The sequence below is a fragment of the Columba livia genome, chromosome 15, assembly GCF_036013475.1.
Source record: "Columba livia isolate bColLiv1 breed racing homer chromosome 15, bColLiv1.pat.W.v2, whole genome shotgun sequence".
NCBI lineage: Eukaryota > Metazoa > Chordata > Aves > Columbiformes > Columbidae > Columba > Columba livia.
This window is the reverse complement of record NC_088616.1, coordinates 2,895,657-2,915,981: the sequence shown is the minus strand read 5'-3', so window position 1 is coordinate 2,915,981 and position 20,325 is coordinate 2,895,657. Positions and strand designations below refer to the sequence as shown.

At 43.0% G+C, this 20,325-nt stretch overlaps 1 protein-coding gene across 1 annotated transcript in view; it reads left to right on the top strand.

Annotated features, from left to right (window-relative positions):
• The window catches only part of NOMO2 (NODAL modulator 2), a 29,146-nt gene extending 14,017 nt beyond the window's left edge, over positions 1-15,129 (top strand). The window contains exons 19-31 of the mRNA XM_065030703.1: positions 1,665-1,874; positions 2,168-2,250; positions 3,189-3,348; positions 3,470-3,596; positions 4,236-4,349; positions 5,012-5,139; positions 5,682-5,823; positions 6,593-6,676; positions 9,079-9,189; positions 11,045-11,146; positions 11,364-11,483; positions 12,374-12,466; positions 13,344-15,129. Of these exons, the coding sequence (XP_064886775.1) occupies positions 1,665-1,874; positions 2,168-2,250; positions 3,189-3,348; positions 3,470-3,596; positions 4,236-4,349; positions 5,012-5,139; positions 5,682-5,823; positions 6,593-6,676; positions 9,079-9,189; positions 11,045-11,146; positions 11,364-11,483; positions 12,374-12,466; positions 13,344-13,475 (1,606 nt within the window). The 3' untranslated portion in view covers positions 13,476-15,129. The remainder of the gene's footprint in view (positions 1-1,664; positions 1,875-2,167; positions 2,251-3,188; positions 3,349-3,469; positions 3,597-4,235; positions 4,350-5,011; positions 5,140-5,681; positions 5,824-6,592; positions 6,677-9,078; positions 9,190-11,044; positions 11,147-11,363; positions 11,484-12,373; positions 12,467-13,343) is intronic.
• The last annotated feature ends 5,196 nt before the right edge of the window (positions 15,130-20,325 follow it).

Below are 20,325 nucleotides of genomic sequence, written 5' to 3'. Positions count from 1 at the left end.
TTGTTCTAGACTAGGGGTTCTCCAACTTTTTGAGCACAGAAAACATCTCGGAGAACAAATCACCTGCGGAGCGTTGCCTGGAGCTCCCTGGCTTTAATGAACCTATAGCTGCAACTACTGGGCAACAGCTGGAAGAGAAACATTGAGATAGCAGAGAGCCATTAGGGTTTAAAAAACAGCTGAGTGAGGAGGTGACTGTTGTACCAGCCTTCTGGGCTGGTTGGGTTTTTTGGGACTATTGGCAAGTGCTTTGAAGAGGCTTTGCAGCCAAATTCCAATTAGTGAAATATCAACATAAAAGGAACAGCTCTGGATTGAAAAGCAAGACAGTTGTGTTTAAAAGTCCCTGCTTGCGTACCAGATCCATGGTGGTGACCTGTTACCTTTCACTTAAAAAGGAACAAAAAACAAAGCTAATTCTTAACAATTTTTTGTGATGGCTTCTTATGTCTGAAAAGTGAGACTGTAGTAATTTATTATTAATATAATGAGACTGTGTGCATGTCTACATATTTTTAATAGGTTTTATGACAAAAAAAATTTGGTATAATTTTGTATTGTCTGTGGGCTGCAGGAAAGAATTTAAACTCTTGATGAAACTTAGTGTGCTAGAGTGATGGTATCTGTTTCTCTTAAAAAAGGCAGAATATAGGTGAAGACTGAAGCAGGGGACAGAGCTACCCTGATAATCTAAAGCAGTTGTAGGAAAAGTAATGTGATCATTTCAGTTCAATACACATAGAGAATTTTGCAATGTTCTACAAGAGTTTTTCAGGCTGTTGTAGAAGAGACAGGAAATAAGATACAAAGCATGGCTGGAGATGAGAAGATATTGCTGGGGAAGAGGGGCTGTGGTATCCAGGAAAGTGAAACGAGATGCATTGCTCTGAGCTCATTTAAACAACCCGGTTTAGTTTATCCAGCAATTTCTTCAGGGCACAGTGACAAGACAGCTGGATAGTTCAGATCTATGGGGCAGATAGGTTAGAACTCAGAGCTTTTCCTGGGAATTGCCAGCTGTTGGAAGTATTTGCTTGTGAAAGGAGGTTTTTTTTTCTCCTTGTATACTCCTGAGAGGTGGATTCTGAGGGAAAGTTCCTAATACTGGAAAAAAACAAGTGAGCTTACCAGTCTTTTTATTTTGTGTAACTCATCCTTTCTGTATTAAGCTTGTTCTCAGGTTTGGAATTCCAGTCTTTTTGGTTTAGGGCTCTGTTAAAGGTACTCTTGCAAACTGGTCTTTGGCTTAAGAATTTCTGAGTTGTGCTGGCGTGTCAGTGCTTCTGTGCTTCAGCTGGCGGCTGGTACATGGTGCAAAATCAAGACTCTGCTCACCAAAACTTCAGCTTAAGCTACGCTGTTGGGCTCTGCAAGGTGGTTGAGATGTCGGCGTGTGGCGCTGGCTCTGCAGGATGCAGGAGGAGGAGGAGGCACCAGGGCTGTAATTTCTTGAAGTGTTATAGCACGATGGGGCAGAACTTATGAGAGTTACCGGTAGGTCCCATCCTGCTAGGCCAGGTAGCTTACCCATAGTGCATAATGGATTAAAGAAAAAATCCTGGAACTTGTCTGCTGTGGTATAAGGGCAGTAATGAACAGATACAATGAGCTCTTATCCCTCAGTGTGCAAGGAGATGATTTTGTTTTCTCCTCCATGTTTTCAGGTCATCCATTGACAGTGAACCTGCCTTAGTTTTAGGGCCCCTGAAATCTGTTCAGGAGGTGCGTCGGGAGCAGCAGCTGGCAGAAATTGAGACCCGCCGACAGGAGAGAGAAAAGAAAGGCCAAGAGGAGGAAGGAACCAAACCACCAGTGCAAGAAATGGTGGAGGAACTCCAAGGACCGTTCTTATATGAATTTTCCTACTGGGCAAGGTAATACCAAGCTCCAGTGGGCGAGGTCTGTTCCATGTACAGTTGTCTGGTGTCTCCACCAAACAGATTAATGACATATTCCATGCTGTGTGGGTACTTGTGCCTGTTTTTGATGACTGTCAGCTAAATGGAAACTATTAACAGTACCACATAAAATGAATTTTGCTTAGGTTATTGTTGATATTTTTTTCCTTGGGGTATTTAGATGGATTCTTGGGTCAATTTGCGAGTGTTCTGTTCTACATGAGAGCTGCTAATTTAGTTTTCTTCTAATTGTATCTTGTGTTTTATAGGTCTGGAGAGAAAATTACTGTGACACCATCATCCAAAGAGCTGCTTTTCTACCCACCCTATGTGGAAACCGTTGTTAGTGGAGGTAAATATGAACAAAATCTAGTTGAAAGGAGTAGAAATTTAAAGCAGAAATGTATCCTTATAGATTAATAACATTTCAAAGGTAATGTTAAGAAAGTTTTGGTTGCAGCTGTTTCTTTGGGCCAGTTTCACTCTGGAATCTGGAAGCCCAGGTATTCGGTAGAGGCTGCAAGTACAGTTTTGATCAGCAGAATATGCTTCAAGTGCTGAAAGGGCACCTGGCGCAAGAGGAAGGACCACATTTCTGGATGTTACACCAGATTCTCAGAATTGTTCATATTACTCTCATTTAGAAAAACAGTTCTGCAGAAGTGATGTTCGTATTCTAAGTTTGTTACCAAATTCAAGTTTCTGTTAAATTTTGTTTGTAGTACATTACAATAATAAAAATCTTCAGCAAAAAGTGAACCTCAAAATTGTTAGGATTATCATTAGTCAGTTGATGGTACTTGTTATGTCGATGTCCATCTTGCCCTCAGGTTCCTAAGTGAACAGACTTTGTCTGAAATCACTAGAAAATGTTAGGTACCCCTTTTATGTGCCTCTTTGTTGTGCACATTCTAAATACATTGTAAGGGAAGGGGAACACAATTTTACTTATGTCATCGAACACGATATATGCTGACGTGTCAAAGCCCAGTGTAATACCAGCTAGAAGGGAATATTGTTGGAATCTTCTCCACGTGGCTGCAGTATATGTCACTTAATCCTTAGAGCACTTAGCAAATCCAGAATGTTTGCTTTGGATATGTGCTTAAAGCTTTGGAACTTAGTTACAGATTTTATGCACATTCAGATGTTTTGAAATGTGTTGAGAGGCCGTGGAATTGTGTGGGTTGATCTCTTGTTCTAAGGTGAAAGAACATCAGCTGACAGACAGAATGGCAAGTGTATTTTTGGCTTTCTCATTTGTCTTAAATCTCCTTTGCAATGACCAAGAGAGTTGTCCTGGGAAGCTGAAGGAGATTCATGGAAAAGCAGGCTTGTTTCTGGAAGGGCGAATTCATCCTGAACTGGAAGGCGTTGAGATCATCATTGGTGAAAAGGGAGCAGCTTCCCCGCTCATCACAGTTTTCACCGATGATAAAGGTGCTTACAGGTAATTAATGGATCTGTTTTGATTTTTTCGACTCTGTAGTTGAAGTGCAATAGTGACTTGACAACGTGTGCGTGATATCCAAGTGTTTTTTTTAAAATGAGTTCTTTCCTTTTATTTGAAGTGTTGGCCCACTCCACAGTGACTTGGAATACACAGTTGCTGCGCAGAAAGAAGGGTTTGTTTTGACTGCAGTAGAAGGAACAGTTGGGGACTTCAAAGCTTTTGCTCTTGCTGGGGTGACGTTTGAGGTAATGTTCTAAACAGTTTGGGTTCTGAATGAGTAATGTGTGCAGTTAGAGCTAGACAGGCAAAAAAATTAACCCATGTGTCCCAGCCAAACACAAATGGGTGTGGGATTTGGGGATAATTTTGTCACACAGAAACAAATCTCAGTGGATGAGTTTAGTTGTAGACCATGACTTGCCATGCAGCAGATATTTTACAATTTTTATATAGTGAAAGTTAGAGCCTGCAGTCCAAAAAACTGCTTTTATTTGTGTTTGTAGTCTTGACCACCTTCTCTTGATGAGTTTTATCCCTCAAAGTGATTTTTTTCATGGGCAGTCTGGTCCAAGTAGTGGGTGGTTCTCATCTTTGGGGTACTTTGTTCTGTCCCCCAGCATGTCCTGTGCAGTCACAGAGCATGACTGTTGTGGTGGCACGTGCTGTGTGTGGCTGTGAGTCCCAATGTTGAGCACACACCTCTGCAGCCCTGCGGTCTCGCAGGAGGTCAGGGATGCGCTGCAGAGGTGGCTGGTTTTCCTCTGCATACAGCTGTGTGCTTTGAGCCACCACATCTGGGCACTCCCCAAGAGGCTTCGGAATTGAACCCTTCTTCATAAAGCAACCCCTGCTTATGCCTAAAACTATTGCTTTTTCAAAAACAGATCAGATCAGAGGATGACCAGGCTCTTGCCGGAGTTCTCCTGTCTCTCAGTGGAGGGGTGTTTCGGTCCAACCTCCTGACGCAGGACAACGGCATGCTGACGTTTTCCAATCTGGTGCGTTGGAATGGATTCTTCTGAACGTGGCTGCACGTGCGATGCCGTGTTACTTTGCCCTCCAGGAGAGGAACGCTGTTGGCTCTCTGATGTGGCAGGTCTCCTTTGAAATCGTAACCCACAATGAGAGATGTAGGTCTGTCCCTCAGAGTGGACAGCACTTCACATCTTTTACTTGCCAAGGTCTAACCTGGCAAGAGATTCCTCCCCAACAGGTAGCGGATGATGTTGATTGATCTTGATTACTAATTTGCAGTCTGTAAACATGAAGCAAGCCAGTTTGTTGATGATCATTTGAGAGACTTGAGAGGAAAGAAATCTAATTAGATTATTGATCTGTACATGTGTGTGGACATGCCTGAACAGTTTCCTTGCAGACATCCTTCCCTCCTGGTCACTGTCCTGTCCTTGAGGTCTTGTGGTGAGGTTTTAGGGCCATAATTTCTTTCCCCCCTTCAGGCTTCATCTCCTGGTAGAGTTCCATTGCTTTATTTTCCAACATGCTCCTGTTTTTCAGCGCTTACATTTTCCAACCAGTTTAACCTACAGTTGGGACAGAGAACTTCAGCTCTTTAGGGAGCTCTTGCAGAAACATAATTGTTTGGAGTTGATGCATTTTTCTATCACTATCAGTAAACAGCTTGTTTTATGCCTTTTTGCAGAGCCCAGGGCAGTATTATTTTAAACCCATGATGAAAGAGTTTCGCTTTGAACCATCATCACAAATGATTGAAGTGCAGGAAGGACAGAATCTTAAAATTCGGATAACGGGTTACAGAACAGCTTACAGGTTAGTAGAGCTGAAATGCCGTGTGAAGTGCTGCATACTCTATCGGGATGCGTTATGCAAAACGTGTGTTTTCTCCTGATACACCTCTGTTCTGAAGGTTTGGAGGGTACTTTTGAAGGCACTATCTAACTTTATTACACTGTGATTAAGGACTTTAGCCTTTTCTCAAGCACGTGGAGATAGAGCTGAGCCCAGATGGCAGGACTGAGGAGAAACGTTGCTATGGGAGCTCCGTGTCACTGGCGCCGGAGGTGGCTTGTCCAGTGGGACATGAGAGCACTGGTCTAGGGATGGCAAACAGTTCATGTGTCTGACTTCAACATCCTTTCCTTGCCCTCAGGGGCAAGCACTGCTGTTCCTGCAGATAATTCTAATGCTTTAAATGGTTTTACATATACATTATAAATTCCCCTTTTCTTCCCCATGCTATGCTAAATATATTAAGTACTTTTCCTATCAGTTCTAACAATAAAACATATTTAAAATGTGCATTAAAACAGCATCTGCAGATCTGTAGCAATGGGTTCTTTTTCTCCCTCTAGCTGTTATGGCACAGTTTCTTCTTTAAATGGAGAGCCTGAGCAGGGGGTCTCGGTGGAAGCTGTGGGGCAGAAGAATTGTAGCATCTATGGAGAAGACACCATAACTGATGAAGAGGGCAAATTCAGGCTACGTGGCCTTCTGGTAAGGATTAGAACACTCCATGTCATTTACTTTTATGTTAGTTTGATAATGGAGCAATGGAATATGTTTTATTAATTAGCTACTGACTTCTGTTTTCCCATCACATTTGCCAGCTCAGATTCCCCTGAGTTTCTCTGTGTTGGGAAACACTGTCATGTAGTGAACATTCATTCCACTAAAGAGGGAAAAAACTTCAGGTAAAATGTGTGGGACTTGCTGGCAGCGCAGCCACAAACCAGGTCCCGTCAATGCGCTGGACACTCAGCAGGGTTCAGGTGTTGCAGCCCAGAATTTGGGACAGCATTAATTTCTCTTGTGAAAATACTACGACGGCATTTTTAGCAGGGTATTGGATGTATGATGTTGATTGTACGGCACGTATGTGAGGGAAGCTGTTCCGCAGGAAGTGTGGAAGTTGAATTTATGGGACCACTATGTATGGAGTAAGCAATTTACTGAGGTAGAAAGCAGTATTTAATCAGGTTTTAGTCCTGTTTGATGTATTTTCTTTCTAGTTAAAACAGTTGACAGCAGATGATTTCTTTTCATGCTGTAATGTAGTGAAAGGTCTGTGACAGCGCTTTTGTATTTCCTGGCAGTAAACATCACTAATGGTGTTGCTGAGTTAAATTTCATATTTGGGATAAGGAAAACTTTAACTGGGTAGAGTTAGATCTGTTTGGGTGGTGTATCTTAAATGGAATGTTAGAAAATTCTCTTGCTGTTTTCTGAAATTAAAGTATGGGATTTCTCCGAATGTTGCTTTTAGCCTGGTTGCGTGTATCACGTCCAACTCAAAGCAGAAGGCAATGATCACATTGAAAGAGCTTTACCGCAGCATCGGGCAATTGAGGTAATTTTTTTCTCTTTATTGTGGAATCACTTTAATATGAAATGCATCTCTCTAGGCATTATGTCTGCTCTATCAGCAGCAGTGGAACTGAATACATTCTGTTTAGACAAGTGGCTTTCAGCAAGTTAGCTCCCTAAATACAGGCCCCATATTGAGTGTGTCAGCATCATAGCTTAAAATGGAAATGAGATAAAGCCCAAACAGTAAACAAGTGAAAAGGATTCTTTCACAGTCACAAAAACTATACATCAATAAAGAAGAGAATAAATGTGTAGAATGCCTTTCAGCAGTTCTTTATGGTGTGGAACAAAGCACAAGTGACTTGAGGATGCCGTAAACTGTCATGCTGTTCTGTCTTGGTGTTATACTTATTTATTGATTGATAGATTTTTGTTATGCTTTATTTGGTCTAAATACTGTAGTCTTGATGTAGACGAAATTGCCCTTCAGACTAGCAAATCTTTATAAAGTATAATAATAACTTCGAATTGAAACCCAATGAAATGTTGTTCAATATTCCTCCATCCTTACAGATTCAGATTAGTTGCCTTGCATTTATCTCTTGACATCCAGCAAAGGTTAATTAGCCTTCGTTAGCTGTCTGGAACTTTTCAGTGGGAGATGGTCATTATTTACCCATGCCTGACTAGGGTGTCGTCCTTTGCAGCCAAACAGAAGGGCAGAAATCGTTCAAGTCTGTAGTCTCTTCTTGCTAAGAGTGCTTGCTGGTTGGGCAGGGGAAGAGAACGACAACCCAAATTCCGGAAAATCATCTGAAGGTTATGTACACAAGTGACATCCGTGTACTGTAGCTCGTACTAATAGTATCCTGGCTCTACTGCCCTTTTCTCCAGGAGAGAGAAGCATTTGCAAGACACCTGCAAGGAAGATGCACGGCCTCAGCGTGCCAGCGCTGGCCCCGCTGTCACCTGTCTGTGCAGTCATTGTTTGAGGAAATGCTTTTCCCTCCTCTGAGCAGAGTTCAGCTTTAGAAACACAAATGTTTTCTATTGTAAACAATTTTGAAAAATATAAAGTTACATACTTTTGAAGTAGGCTATATTATGACAGGGGCTTATTCCTCATTAATCAACTGTATAAACATTCTCGTGCAGGAGTAGTATAGGGCAATGACTGTCCCCTGTGCTGGGCACTGGGGAGGCCAAACCGTGAATCCTGGGGTCAGGTTTGGACCCCTCATGCCAATAAAGCCCTTGAGGTACTGGAGCAAGTTGAGAGATTGAGTTGGGCTGAGGGAACTGGGGCTCTGGAGCTTGTAGGAGACTGAGGGTTGACCTCATTCATGGTGATCAATATGGAAAGGGGGAGTGTCAGGAGGATGGAGCCAGGCTCTCCTCGGTGACAACCAGTGACAGGACAAGGGGCAATGGGTGCAAACTGGAACACAGGAGGTTCCACTGAAAAATGAGAAGAAACTTGTTCCCGGTGAGGGTGGCAGAGCCTGGCCCAGGCTGCCCAGGGAGGTTGTGGAGTCTCCTTCTGTGCAGACATTCCAACCCGCCTGGACACCTTCCTGTGTAACCTCATCTGGGTGTTCCTGCTCCATGGGGGGATTGCACTGGATGAGCTTTCCAGGGCCCTTCCCATCCCTCACATTCTGGGGTTCTGTCAGAGAAGGGAACGGAGCTGGTGAGGGGCTGGAGCACAAGTGTGATGGAGCGGCTGAGGGACCTGGGGGGTTCAGCTGGAGAACAGGAGCTGAGGGGAGACCTTCTGATCTCTGAACTGCCTGAAAGGAGCTTGGAGCCAGGGGGGGTCGGGCTCTGCTCCCCAGGAACAAGCGCCAGGAGCAGAGGAAACGGCCTCAAGTTGCGCCAGGGGGGGTTGAGGTTGGATGTGGGGAACAGTTTCTTCCCCAAAGGGCTGTGGGGCATTGGAACAGGCTGCCCAGGGCAGTGCTGGAGTCACCATCCCTGGAGGGCTGGACAGACGGACATGAGGTTCTCAGGACATGGGGCAGGGACAGGGGTGGGTTGTGGTTGGACTCAGTGATCCTGAGGGTCTCTTCCAACCAAAATGATTCTATGATTCTTACATGCATCTCAGCACAGATGCAAAATCTTGACGCCAGTGTTCAGACATCAGGCAGTCCTGTGTACGTAACTCAGGCTCCTCCAAAATATTGTGTGCTTTTGATGCTTCCTCCGTTTTTGGTTTAACTTAAAGCCATCAGACTTGTGCTGATGAAGCATGTCTGTAATTGCGAGCTGTGCACTCTTGAGAAAAAGAACTTGCAATTGGAAAGCCTGCAAGTTTCCCTGTGGTTAGTATACAACAAAATTCACTTCTTGTTTAAAATTATGAGCAATATTCTTGTTGTGCTAACTGTCCTCTGTTAACTGTTCCTCTGTTGGTAAAAACATGACTCTTTTATGTTGCAGGTTGGGAACAGTGACATTGATGATGTTAATATTATAGCATTCCGGCAAATTAATCAATTTGATTTAAGTGGAAATGTAATTACATCTTCTGAATATCTCTCCACATTATGTGTAAGTTCAAGCCTTTCATTTTTGCCAAGTGTATTTGCTGTTGGTTCCCCAGTGGTTTTTTTGCAGGGTCACTGGAAATTGTTCAGTAGCCGGAGCGCACATTTAATTCAAATTATGACTAATAATTTAATTAAGGTAAATGTGAATTACAGACAGAATTAAGATTCCAGTGTTCCTCAGTGCTTTGCTTTAATGCTTCAATTTTTTATGGGAGTATGTTTAAGAAAGGCTTTCTCAGGTTGGCCTGTACATTTTTGGCTCTGCTTCCCTGATTAGGGGTGCCCTGTCCATAAGGACAGCAGGACACCAGGGGTGACATGAGTCCTCTGTGTCAGAGAACTGCATTGATTCCTGAAATACCAGCAATTTTTGACATGTCTGCTAGCAAGAAGATACCATGTGAAAGCAATGATAGCACAGGACCCATTAATTTAAAAGTAGAGATACAAGAGAGATTACGAGATAAATAGTAAAGGTGAAATTTTCAAAATTCAAAAGACTGCACTTTCATCTGGAAAGAACTTCCTAAACACCTGTGATCCTTCTGGCTTAGAGTGCAAATGCTGAAGTATCTGCAAGAGGTGTTAGTGCGGTAGGAGTTACAGCACCATTGCTCAGTTAAAAGTTTCTCGAAAAGATACCTGCAAATATAAATACAGCGCCTGGATTTCTATCAGACTAGTCTGTTATGCATCTCACCTGCCAAGATCTCATTGCTAAGCTGTTGTTTTTTTGGGGAGACATCCAGAGGATCCAGCGCTCAGAGCAGGTGTGAAGGGAAGATGTTTCGCCTTTCTGAACAGCCCCTGCGTGTGTTTCCCTTGTTTCTAGGGAAATTTAGACCCTTGCAGTTCAGCTTAAGCAAATAGGAATTGATGTCAACATTTAATTATGTGGAAGTTGTCCAAGCTGGTACCTATTGCATAGGAGGCTGGGTCTTGTGTTGCATGTAACGCACATGTGCTGTTGGTGGGTGCACATCATCACTCTTGCTTTCAAGACACAAGTTTTTGTCTTTGAAAGATGTGCTCAGATTTGATACAGACCCAAGAGAGCGGTTTTGTAACCTCAGTCTGGTCCTTCTGCTTGCTTGGGCTCAGTGAAACCACTGGACATGCTCTGGTGAGCTGTGGTTGGAGCTGCAGCCACGGCAGCGCTGTGCAGAGTTGGTCAGAATTTAGTTGGGCTGTGTCTGCAAGGAGAGCTGGGTCTTGGTGAGTGTCTGATCCTGAGCTTTGCAAAGAATGGTGCAGATGCTCCAAGGCTGTTCCGGAGTGCTCCACAAACCCCATCACTTGGCTTGTGGTGTCCTGTGGCTGATAAATGTCTGTACACACAGGCAGCTGCAGGTAAGGAGGTGCTGCTTCTCCCAGCCTTATTTGCCCACAATATAACCCTCTTTTAATTGTGCTGCTTTCTGAGCAAATGCTGTTTGCTGAGGACTTCAGGCCTGCTCTGTAGCTTGAGGTTGTCTGGCTTGTTAAATAAGCGTAGAGAAACTGAATTCAAGCAAAGTCAGGCTGCAAATTCCTGTGAAACTGCAGGGATTTTTTAAAAGAATTACTGGGTTCTGGTTGCTGCACAGCACAGACTACCTCTAGTACACTAGACATGTGAAAATATCAGACATCAGTTGTTCCTAAATTGTTTCAAGTTCTGTTAAAAGACTGTTTCTGTGACTTTTCTCATCCCAGATTAGAACAACTCCAGGTGTTCTTTCTTGACAACTTTCTGTTTATAAAACACATGATGAATTTTGAAGTGCTTTTATCCCTTAAGATGTGGGATGTCTGAAATATCTGTTGTGCTGCAGGCTCAGAAATTCCTAGTTTGTGTTTTCTTCTTTGCCTCACAGGTGAAGCTCTACAAAAGTGAAAATCTTGACAACCCAATTCATACAGTCAACTTAGGCCTATCCCTGTTTTTCCATTTCCCACCACTGCTGCGAGATGGAGAGGTAAGAACATTGTTGAATAATTAGCTTAGGTCGCTTTAATTTATTTTCCCTGAGGACACCGAAGTGTTACTTCTGGTGTGCCTGCAGTGCCGCGTTCATGCTGGAGTGACCAGCATCTCAGAAGATTTGCAGCTTTAAACTGACTTTTGCCTTTAAATCTGATTTTTGCCTCTGACTGCTGCTGATGCTGTAGGCTGAGTGTGTTTTTTACCCACAGAATTACGTGGTGCTCCTGGATTCTTCGTTGTCTAAGTCGCAGTACGACTACACCCTGCCTCAAGTTTCGTTCACTGCCATCGGGTACCACAAACACGTCACACTGCTCTTCAGTCCCACGGTAAGTACAAAACATTGAAATGGTCCAGTGTTCACACTGAGAGCAACGTCTGGTAGTGTAGACTCGTGTATTTTGTGGTCTTGGCCAAACTTTCTATGAAGTAAATATGAAGAGGCTGATGAGGGGTGTTAAAGCGACAGTGTGGCCATGTTTCAGGCATCGGCCAGGGCTGTAATAACCTGGTTGTAGGTTATGGGAGGAGTTCAGGAAGGGGCTGCATTTGTGATGTGAGCCGGCAGGTCACAGTGACTGGGAACTAAAGGAGAAAGACAGGATTGCTGTCGGAATTCGTTTAAAGGCTTCTGTGTGTATGACAGGTATCAGCAGGCCAAAAAGAGAGCTGTCGGAATTGGAGCTGAGGTGGAGGGTGAGCAGGGTGGCTCTCAAATTAACATCAGGGGAAAACTCCCTCGAGGGAGCAAAGCGGCATCTTGCACTTCTGAACAGTGCACACAATTCAGTGAAGTGTTCCTTCTGCAGCGCCTAAATGATCTGTTTATTTTCTGCATCACTGCATGTTCAGATGCATTGAAAGATTTTGTGCTATTGTGTGCTTGCTGTGACTTTATCATAGAGGTTTGGGCAGCATGTGACAGGTAAATCCAAGCACGCCAGGTTGACCGTACAGCAGAGACTGATCAGCAGAGGATTAGCTTTAAAAACCAGCAAACCCCAGCAGAAAGGTGACAGGTGAATGAATCTGATCAAGGGAGGGGGACTGTGCTGAAGCTGAAGTAAATCCTGGAGCAGCGCACAGAGAAGTCAGATGAAAAGGGCTGACGTGCCGCATGATCCTACTGCTGACGTTGCTTAAAGCTGAGGGGTTTCGTAGGCGAAATGACTGTTTAAAAAGAAATAAGAACAAAATCCATGATCCCCACTGTTTTCAGAGAAAGCTGCCTGAACAAGATATTGCCCAAGGATCCTACATCGCGTTACCACTGACACTGCTTCTCTTGTTGGCTGGTTACAACCACGATAAGGTAGGTCATGGGGTTTTGATTATCCAAGTATTATTGTCCTACCAATTAATACTTTGAAATGCGTGGAGTAAGGGTTTGTTGAGGTGGTTATTCTGACAGAGATGCAGTCAGCAATCACCTTATGTGACACATTTTGAAAAGCCACAATGTGGCCAAGTTTTTGGACAGTTACATTCCTTTAAAAAAGCTTAGTGTGCAGGTGAATTCCTGTGCTGCTTCTGAATTTTGCTTTCTCGTTTGATGGCTTTGGGGAAAAAAACCACAGCATCATTCAAATTCAGACAACCAGGCTCAGTGATAATAGGAATGAAAATAATTGCTTTATTGGCCTCAGGAAAAATCAGGAAAAGAATCTTGCAGGTCATTGCACGTCTCCTCAGCTTTACACTCACCCTAGTGAAAAGCTCTCAAGAGGAATATGACTACCTGCTAAATAACCCCCTCTGTTAACAAGCCACACTCCTCTAGTCTTCTTTGATACGACTGGATTTCTGTTTTGCCAGTAAGAGAAATATGTCTGTGCAGTTTGATTTCCTCTCGAACGTGGGTAGGACAGTGTAGAACATGGGATTCTTCAAGATTTCCTACACATGCCTCCACTGAAATAGTCATTTTCTAGACTCAAGACCCAAACTGCTCTTCTTTGTTAGATTGCTGCAGGAAAAATGTTACTGACAATCATCTTAGGCTTTGATTATTAGAAATTCCCAGAAGTTTGGTTTGATTCCTTCCCTAGATTTGCTGCCATTTTCTGATACCTTTGGAGATGTGCCATTGATGCAACAGATTGTTTGGGGGTGCATTGGTCTGAAGAACGTCATCGTTCAGACCTGACGTGCCATTGTAACCACAAGCTGCTGCTTTTCTTTTTCCCCAGCTTATTCCCTTACTGCTGCAGCTGACAGCGCGTCTGCAAGGAGTGCGTGCTCTTGGACAGACAAATTCTGACACGGGCGGCTCGGAGGATGCAAAGAGACAAACGAAAAAACAGAAGACAAGACGGACGTGAGGTGAAAGAAGCGATGGCAGGAAGTGGTGCTGGAGCCTGAGGAAGCGAAGCCACTAAAATATGTTATTTGTTGAATTTGGGGACTTTACATTTTCCTTGTTGCTACATGAGCACCGTTTGTCACACTGGCTCCATTTTGGTTGTAAATTTTCTATGGAGTCTATAATTTCCTTGTTGTAAAGTAATGAAATGAATGCCTCTGTTATCACTGTGAGTGCATCTCCCATACTTGAAGACACTTAATGAGCTTTTTTTCTTCAGTGGAACAGGTCATGCTGTCTTCCTGAATGACTTGTAAAAGCAGTGGTAATAGACTGCTTGACTTCACTTCTGTCTCTAGATTTTGAGGTAATTTTTCCTATTGAAATACCTGTTTTACAGAAGCAGCATGTAGGGATTTCATTAAATCCATGATGCTTGAAACAAAGTTTTGGGGGTCACACCTGACCTGGTGAATTCTATCTTGGGCACTTCCCATTCAGCAGCTGATTGAAGAGTCATCTGCACCGCAGTGATTTCAGTTCTTGGCCAGCAATTCCCTTCTCTTTGATTAAAATCAAGTTTTTGCCCGATGCAGAGGAATGGTTAATGTCAGGTAAGTTCTGATGATCCTGCTGCAGAAGCAGGGTTTAAATTTCGGTTTCACATGCAGCGTGATCTCTTCAGACCTCCAGGATTCCTCCAGCTGGCTGCACTGTTCTTCCCAAAGCTGCTGGCTTGTGGGTGCCACCCAGTTGGCCCATGTGGCTGTCACATCTGCTCAGCCCACGTGCAGCCTTTTTGCCAATTGGTGATTGGTTTTTAAAAAATTATTATTATTATTTCTTTTTCACCTTAAGAAATGTGATCTTTATGAAATCTCCAACATGCACAGTCCTATAATGTAGTCTGTAATAAATAACTTTCTTACAGGCTATCTTTTGATTCTCATTTGAAGTAGACAGTTGGACATACACACTTTAAATGTTAATGGGGCTTTTTATTGACAAAGAGTATAAAGGTTAATAGAGCTTTTGGAAGATGCACGTAAATGCCTACAAAGATTGCAAAGACATTGGTACTGCCAGTAAGTGGCAATGTTTCTCTTTTACAATACTTGAAATAAAGTCCCTTTACATTCAAATGATTAAGCTTCAAACCCTCCTGTTCCTAGAAATTTGGATGCCAAAGGTTTCATGCTAATTTTTGTTGGTATTTTGCACTAATTTGGGCCTAAATAATTAAAACTTCATTTGGTGATCATTCTAATCTCTCCAAGGGAAAAATCTATCAAGATCACAGAAAAAATGAGGAATGTTGAAAAAGCATGTATGTAGAGAGTTTGAGATAAAGCTCCAATGAACTGTCACACTCTCTACATAATGACCTTGAATTTTATATTGCTGTGATGAAATACATGGGAAAAGAACAAAGTGCTGTAAGGCTTATAATATATCGTACATTTTCAATACATCTTTATTTAAAGGTGGTGAATGTTAAGGAAGGTATTGCCACTTCGGGGGAATGTATGAGGAAAAAATGCCCGTGTCCATGTGCCTTGAGGGAGTAGCAGGTATTCTGACCCGTGGGACTTGATGGTGGTTGACCTTAAACATTGGAAATGCTGTTAATAAAAAGAAAAATAAAAAGAAATTGTTAATGCTTGCTAATTTAATGCTTGCTTCTAAGGTTTGCTATTTATTTTGTCCTCTTAAAAGCAAGACTTCAGTACCAGCTCGACTGGCCTTTTCCTATTGAAAATGTCAGTTAAAGCTGCTTGTTGCATCTTTAATTAAGTTATGTTAATACAGGGAACAACTAATGTTTAGATGCTGACTCCTACTAGAAAACTTTCCAGGCTCGGTGTTTACTGTTCTTTTTTTGCAGGCACAATAGTGAAAGAATGATTAATTCATTTGTTTGGTGAGCTAAATATGGGCAAACAGCTGAAGTCAGTTGGAAATGAGAGTATGGCCCTCCGGGTAAAGCTGGCATTGCACGTCACTTGATTTTTCTATCAACAGCAACAATGAATATTACATATATCTGGCTGGCTCATCAGCGATGCACAGAATTCTATTGTTTAAGAATGAAATGGATCATTAATATTGAATTTTACATTTTCTTAATAGACAGTTCAGCTTAGTTTCTAAAGCATCATCTTTATTTAGATGGCTATCAGATTCTAAGAACAAGTGGTTTTGGTGTATAAGCAACAATGTTGTTAAATAAAGATACAGAAATTTAAAAAAACAAATGTGCTTAAAGGCAAGAAAACAAATACTTGGAGAAATGTGCATTCTCGGCAAGGGTGGAGAAGCATGGGTTTCCTCATAGTTAATAGTCTTCGTTGCAGTTAGTTTTAAAATCTAAATTTCAGTATTTGCTGAGTTGCACAAGATACCAAGTTGTATGAATTAGATTCTTGGGGCTAAGTGTTAATTTGTTTCTAATTAAGAACATGTATTTAATGTAAGACCATGTAAAGTAACAATGGTAAAGTAGTGCGAGGTTGGGTCTGTAAATCTCTTCGGGGCCGAACGGGGTGAAGTGCCCAACACACTGGCCAGCTCAGGGCTGCCCTTCCCATGGAGGATGCAATTTGGGGAGAAATCTAAAGTTATGTTCTTGCTTTCTGTGGCGATGGGCTGAGCGAGGCTCCCCACCTCCTGCCAGAACAGCCGTGATCTATGCCCGCTTCTCTAACTCACCAAAGAAAGAAAAGCAAATTAATTCAGTTGAGGCTGGCAGCAAATGTGCCACCCTCTGATCTGGCAGCTCATTTCCATGCTGTTATCCTTAGGTATTTTGCTTTCCATCAGCAAATCCGGCTGCACTGTGAAAATGAGAAGGCAGTGCTGTGGACCTTCAGCGTCACCCATCGGAGACCGCAGCTTGGATCCTGCTGTTCCGCGCGTGGATTTTGTTCTTGAGATACCGAGAGCAGGAGTGCAGAACGAGCTGCGTTAACGAGCACTGTGCACCCTTCCCAGCCCTGTGCTGAGGAAAAACAGACAGAGTGCTGGGGCTTTGGAAGGTGAGATGGCTTTGAACACCCTACAAGACATGAAAGGAACCGACTTGTCCAGAAAAGCTGAGGCCGAATATGGAATTGAACAGTGAGATCACTGATACCTAATTTTCCTCCTATTCAGTATTCCTTACTTTGCACAGTATCTGTATTTCTATTTTTTACCGTCTGAAAGTAATTTAAATCGGGCTTCTTGCAAAGGCAGACGCACTGAAACACGCGGTGCAGCCAAGGCTTGACAGGCAGCAGGTTTGATCCCAGCCCAGCAGCACTGGCTCAAATCACGCCCGGTGCTGGCTTCACCCTATGTGTGGTAAGTCGTCTTTTCCTTGCAGAGAGATTGGTGGCTTTAGAAAATCTCTGAAAGCCTCTGAAAATCCAGTAAATCTATTTCTGGTGCATTATCAACTGATGCCAGCACTCCATAATTTTTTTACTTTTACAAGAACACCAGTGAGTTTAGTGTCTGTCATTCAGGCATCTATTTAAACCTGGAACAGGCCCATATGTCCTTGTACGAATGAAGAGCAGCTCTACGCTAATTAGCATTCTCTGAGCCTTCATGGATTATTATTAGCAAGTGCAACTTTTTCCCCTTGAATGTTTTACAGAGCTTTTGTGAGCATTTTACATCAGCCAGCTTGTCCTTTCCATTTTCTATTATACCTTTTGTAATTGCTTTCTGTCTATATTTGATATGTTGTTGCTTTACTCCAGTAACTTCCATTATCACTTCTAACCATTTGCTATTACTGGGATCAACACGATTGCATTATTTACTCTGTTTGGTTTAAATATCACTTTTTTCCTTGTTCTGCCCCCTCCTTTCCCACCATCTTTCTGGGAATATTGGAGTTTAGTGACATGACGCTGTCTGAAGCCTTATTTGTTCCCTTCGTAGCCTAAGACCATGATTACTTTAAGCCCAATGATATATTATCATAAAGCGCTAAACACCCACCAGGCCATTATTGAATTTATCATATCTAAGAGCTCAATAAATAATGAAAGATAAACCTGGGTTTTACTGCCTCTGGAAGTCTGCAGGTTGATTCCTCCTTTAACTCTCATTTTTGTTGACACTAGAATAATTAAATCCCCACCATGAAGAACGGAGTTCCTTCACAGACCTCTCATCACACTGAGTCTAGCTACCTGGTTTTTTTTAATGTAAGGTTGTGGCAAACCACCACCAAATTCCCAATCCAAGCCTTCCTATTCTCAGGCACTAAAGAAACTAATAGGGGCTTAAGTAAAACTCGTGAAAAGGAACTATTGTGGTCTCCAGGTCTGTGTGCTCCATCCCTGCCCTGGGGCTTGTCATTCTTTGCGGGGGAAGGGAAGGGAAGGGAAGGGAAGGGAAGGGAAGGGAAGGGAAGGGAAGGGAAGGGAAGGGAAGGGAAGGGAAGGGAAGGGAAGGGAAGGGAAGGGAAGGGAAGGGAAGGGAAGGGAAGGGAAGGGAAGGGAAGGGAAGGGAAGGGAAGGGAAGGGAAGGGAAGACCAACAGTGAGCACTAAGTGACACAAGCTCTGTAAGAGCTGTAGGCCTGTACTAGGGAGGACTCGTGCTCATACAAAGCCCAGTCCAGCAGTGATATCTCAAGCCATGGTGAGCAGATGTGGAACTGGCCATGTACAATGAAGTCAGGACTCCACAAAGTAAAAAAGTTTAAAAAAGAATGTATTCACATGTTGTTCTTCATGTTTATAGCTATATAAATCTTATCCATGATTGTGTAATGGTTTGTGTAATGTCACTCATCAGCTGTCTTATTGATTATTCCTGCTGTCTTTCAAAAAAATTTGCGTGCCTGCAGACATTGATGTGTCATTCTAATTTGCCATGCTGAGATATTGCAGATTTGCGTTGTCTTGCAGCTGGTATTATTTCTTTTTGTTCTCCCCTGCTGCAGCCCGACCTCCCTCCATCGCTCAGCTCTCAGTGTGGCCAGCTTTGCAACCCCTCGGTCCTGCTGCATCCACAGGGACTTGTGGATGCACTCAGCCCTGCGGTCCCCTGCCCATGGTGACACTCCTTAGCGTGCCTGCTGGGATCCGGAACGTAGCACTGAGTTTCCTCAACAGAGAGATGCCTGAACTTCGCCTCTAAAAATTGTCATCTCATTTGCATTTCTCAACGCCAATACAACCAACTCTTGGCACAGTTCTGCATGACCAGGGTGACTATTTCCAGATTAACTTGTAATTCAGCCAAGATCTGAGGGGATCAGGGCCACTTTGCTCAGTGCTGCTCCGGGGGAGACAGTGGGGAACGGACACTTTTGTAAATCCAGACTCACCTCTGGCAAATCACGTTTTCTCCAGGCAGCAGCAGCAGGAGCACAACCCATCCTTTCAGCATTCTCTGGAGCTTAGATTTGTGTTTTCACAGTTCTCCTTAGTAAATGCTTGCTTGTCTCTCTGTGGCCTAGGTGTGAGAATGGAGTAACTGGTGTTATGGTGGTTCTGCACAGTGAGCACTGACTGAAGGATGGGGAAAAAGACCACAAATTTCACTGTTTATGGCATGGATGCACTTTGTGAAGTCACAATTTTGCTTTCAATGTTTTTTGTTTGTTCTGGTGAGCACCACGGTAGAAGATGACCAGACCTAGTTGAAGATGTCCCTGCTTCTGGTAGGGGTTGTTGGACTAGGTGGTCCCTTCCAACCTAAACTATTCTGTGACCAAAAAGAGACCTTGGCGCTTTGGGAATTAACTTTCATTTGTCTGTGTGCAGCTTCCAGCTCTCTGAGCTGGGACTTTGGCTCATGGAGATACAGATCTCAGGCTGAGACCCACCTGTGTGGAGCAGTTCAGGTTTTGCAGAGAAGACAAAACAAATCTTCTCAGAAACAATATTGTTAACAACCATGTGAAATGACAACAGATACCCATAGACCTTGGGGGAAGATAAGATGATTAGTTTCATCAGTACTAAAGCTGGTTTGCATGTATATCACAAAACCCTAAATAAAACCACTAGAGATTTATCACTAAACATGAATATTCAATAAATTTAATGGGTTACTTGTGAATGCAGGCATTTGTCTTAAGTGGCAGCTGAATTAGACACCTAAGTTATCCTCATTTGCTCACTTGCTCTTTTTTTCTTCTCATAAGAGAATAAGGGGCTTCTAGGCCATGTAGTGATTGTCACCTTAGCTGGATGCTCTGCTGTCACACACTGACATTCTCCTGCTGCCTCTCTCTGTAACTAGGCTTCCTGGAGCACTCAGGGCCAATATTTAGGGATATTTCAGTACCGAAGAGATGGAATTTCTAAAAGGATTTAGGCAAGCAACGCCTTTATTTCACAGGGTTTTAATAATATTAGAACTTTTGCACCAACCTAATATTACCAGGCCGCAATCACGATGACTCCAGCAGACCGAGGCTGTGCCCCAGCAAGATGTTTGCTGGGTAGGCCCAGGCTCAGATGTGGACTTGTGTGTCAATACAGCTTCAGGTAGGCTTCTGGTGCATCTTAGGCATGTTCTACAGCAAAAAATGCAAAACATTGAAAAAGCTCAGATTTTCAATAAAGAAAAGATGGGCTACACAATTAGAAGGCTTCCTCTTTGTTAGAGTCTTCAGTCATTTAAATATCAGCTGAATAAGTATGGAGAGGAAGTGGCCGAGAAGGTAAAAGATGAGGCCACAAACATATTTGGTTATTTAGCTTTTATTTTGCATTGTGCTGTGCAACATTTCTCCATCAAACTGATTAGTGAAAAACTATCCATAAAGCCCTGTCTGAGCTTATTGCCAGGTCAATGAGCCCATGTCCTTTCTGGTCATGAATGCTGTCTGTGATTATTGCTTTCATTAATTTTTATATA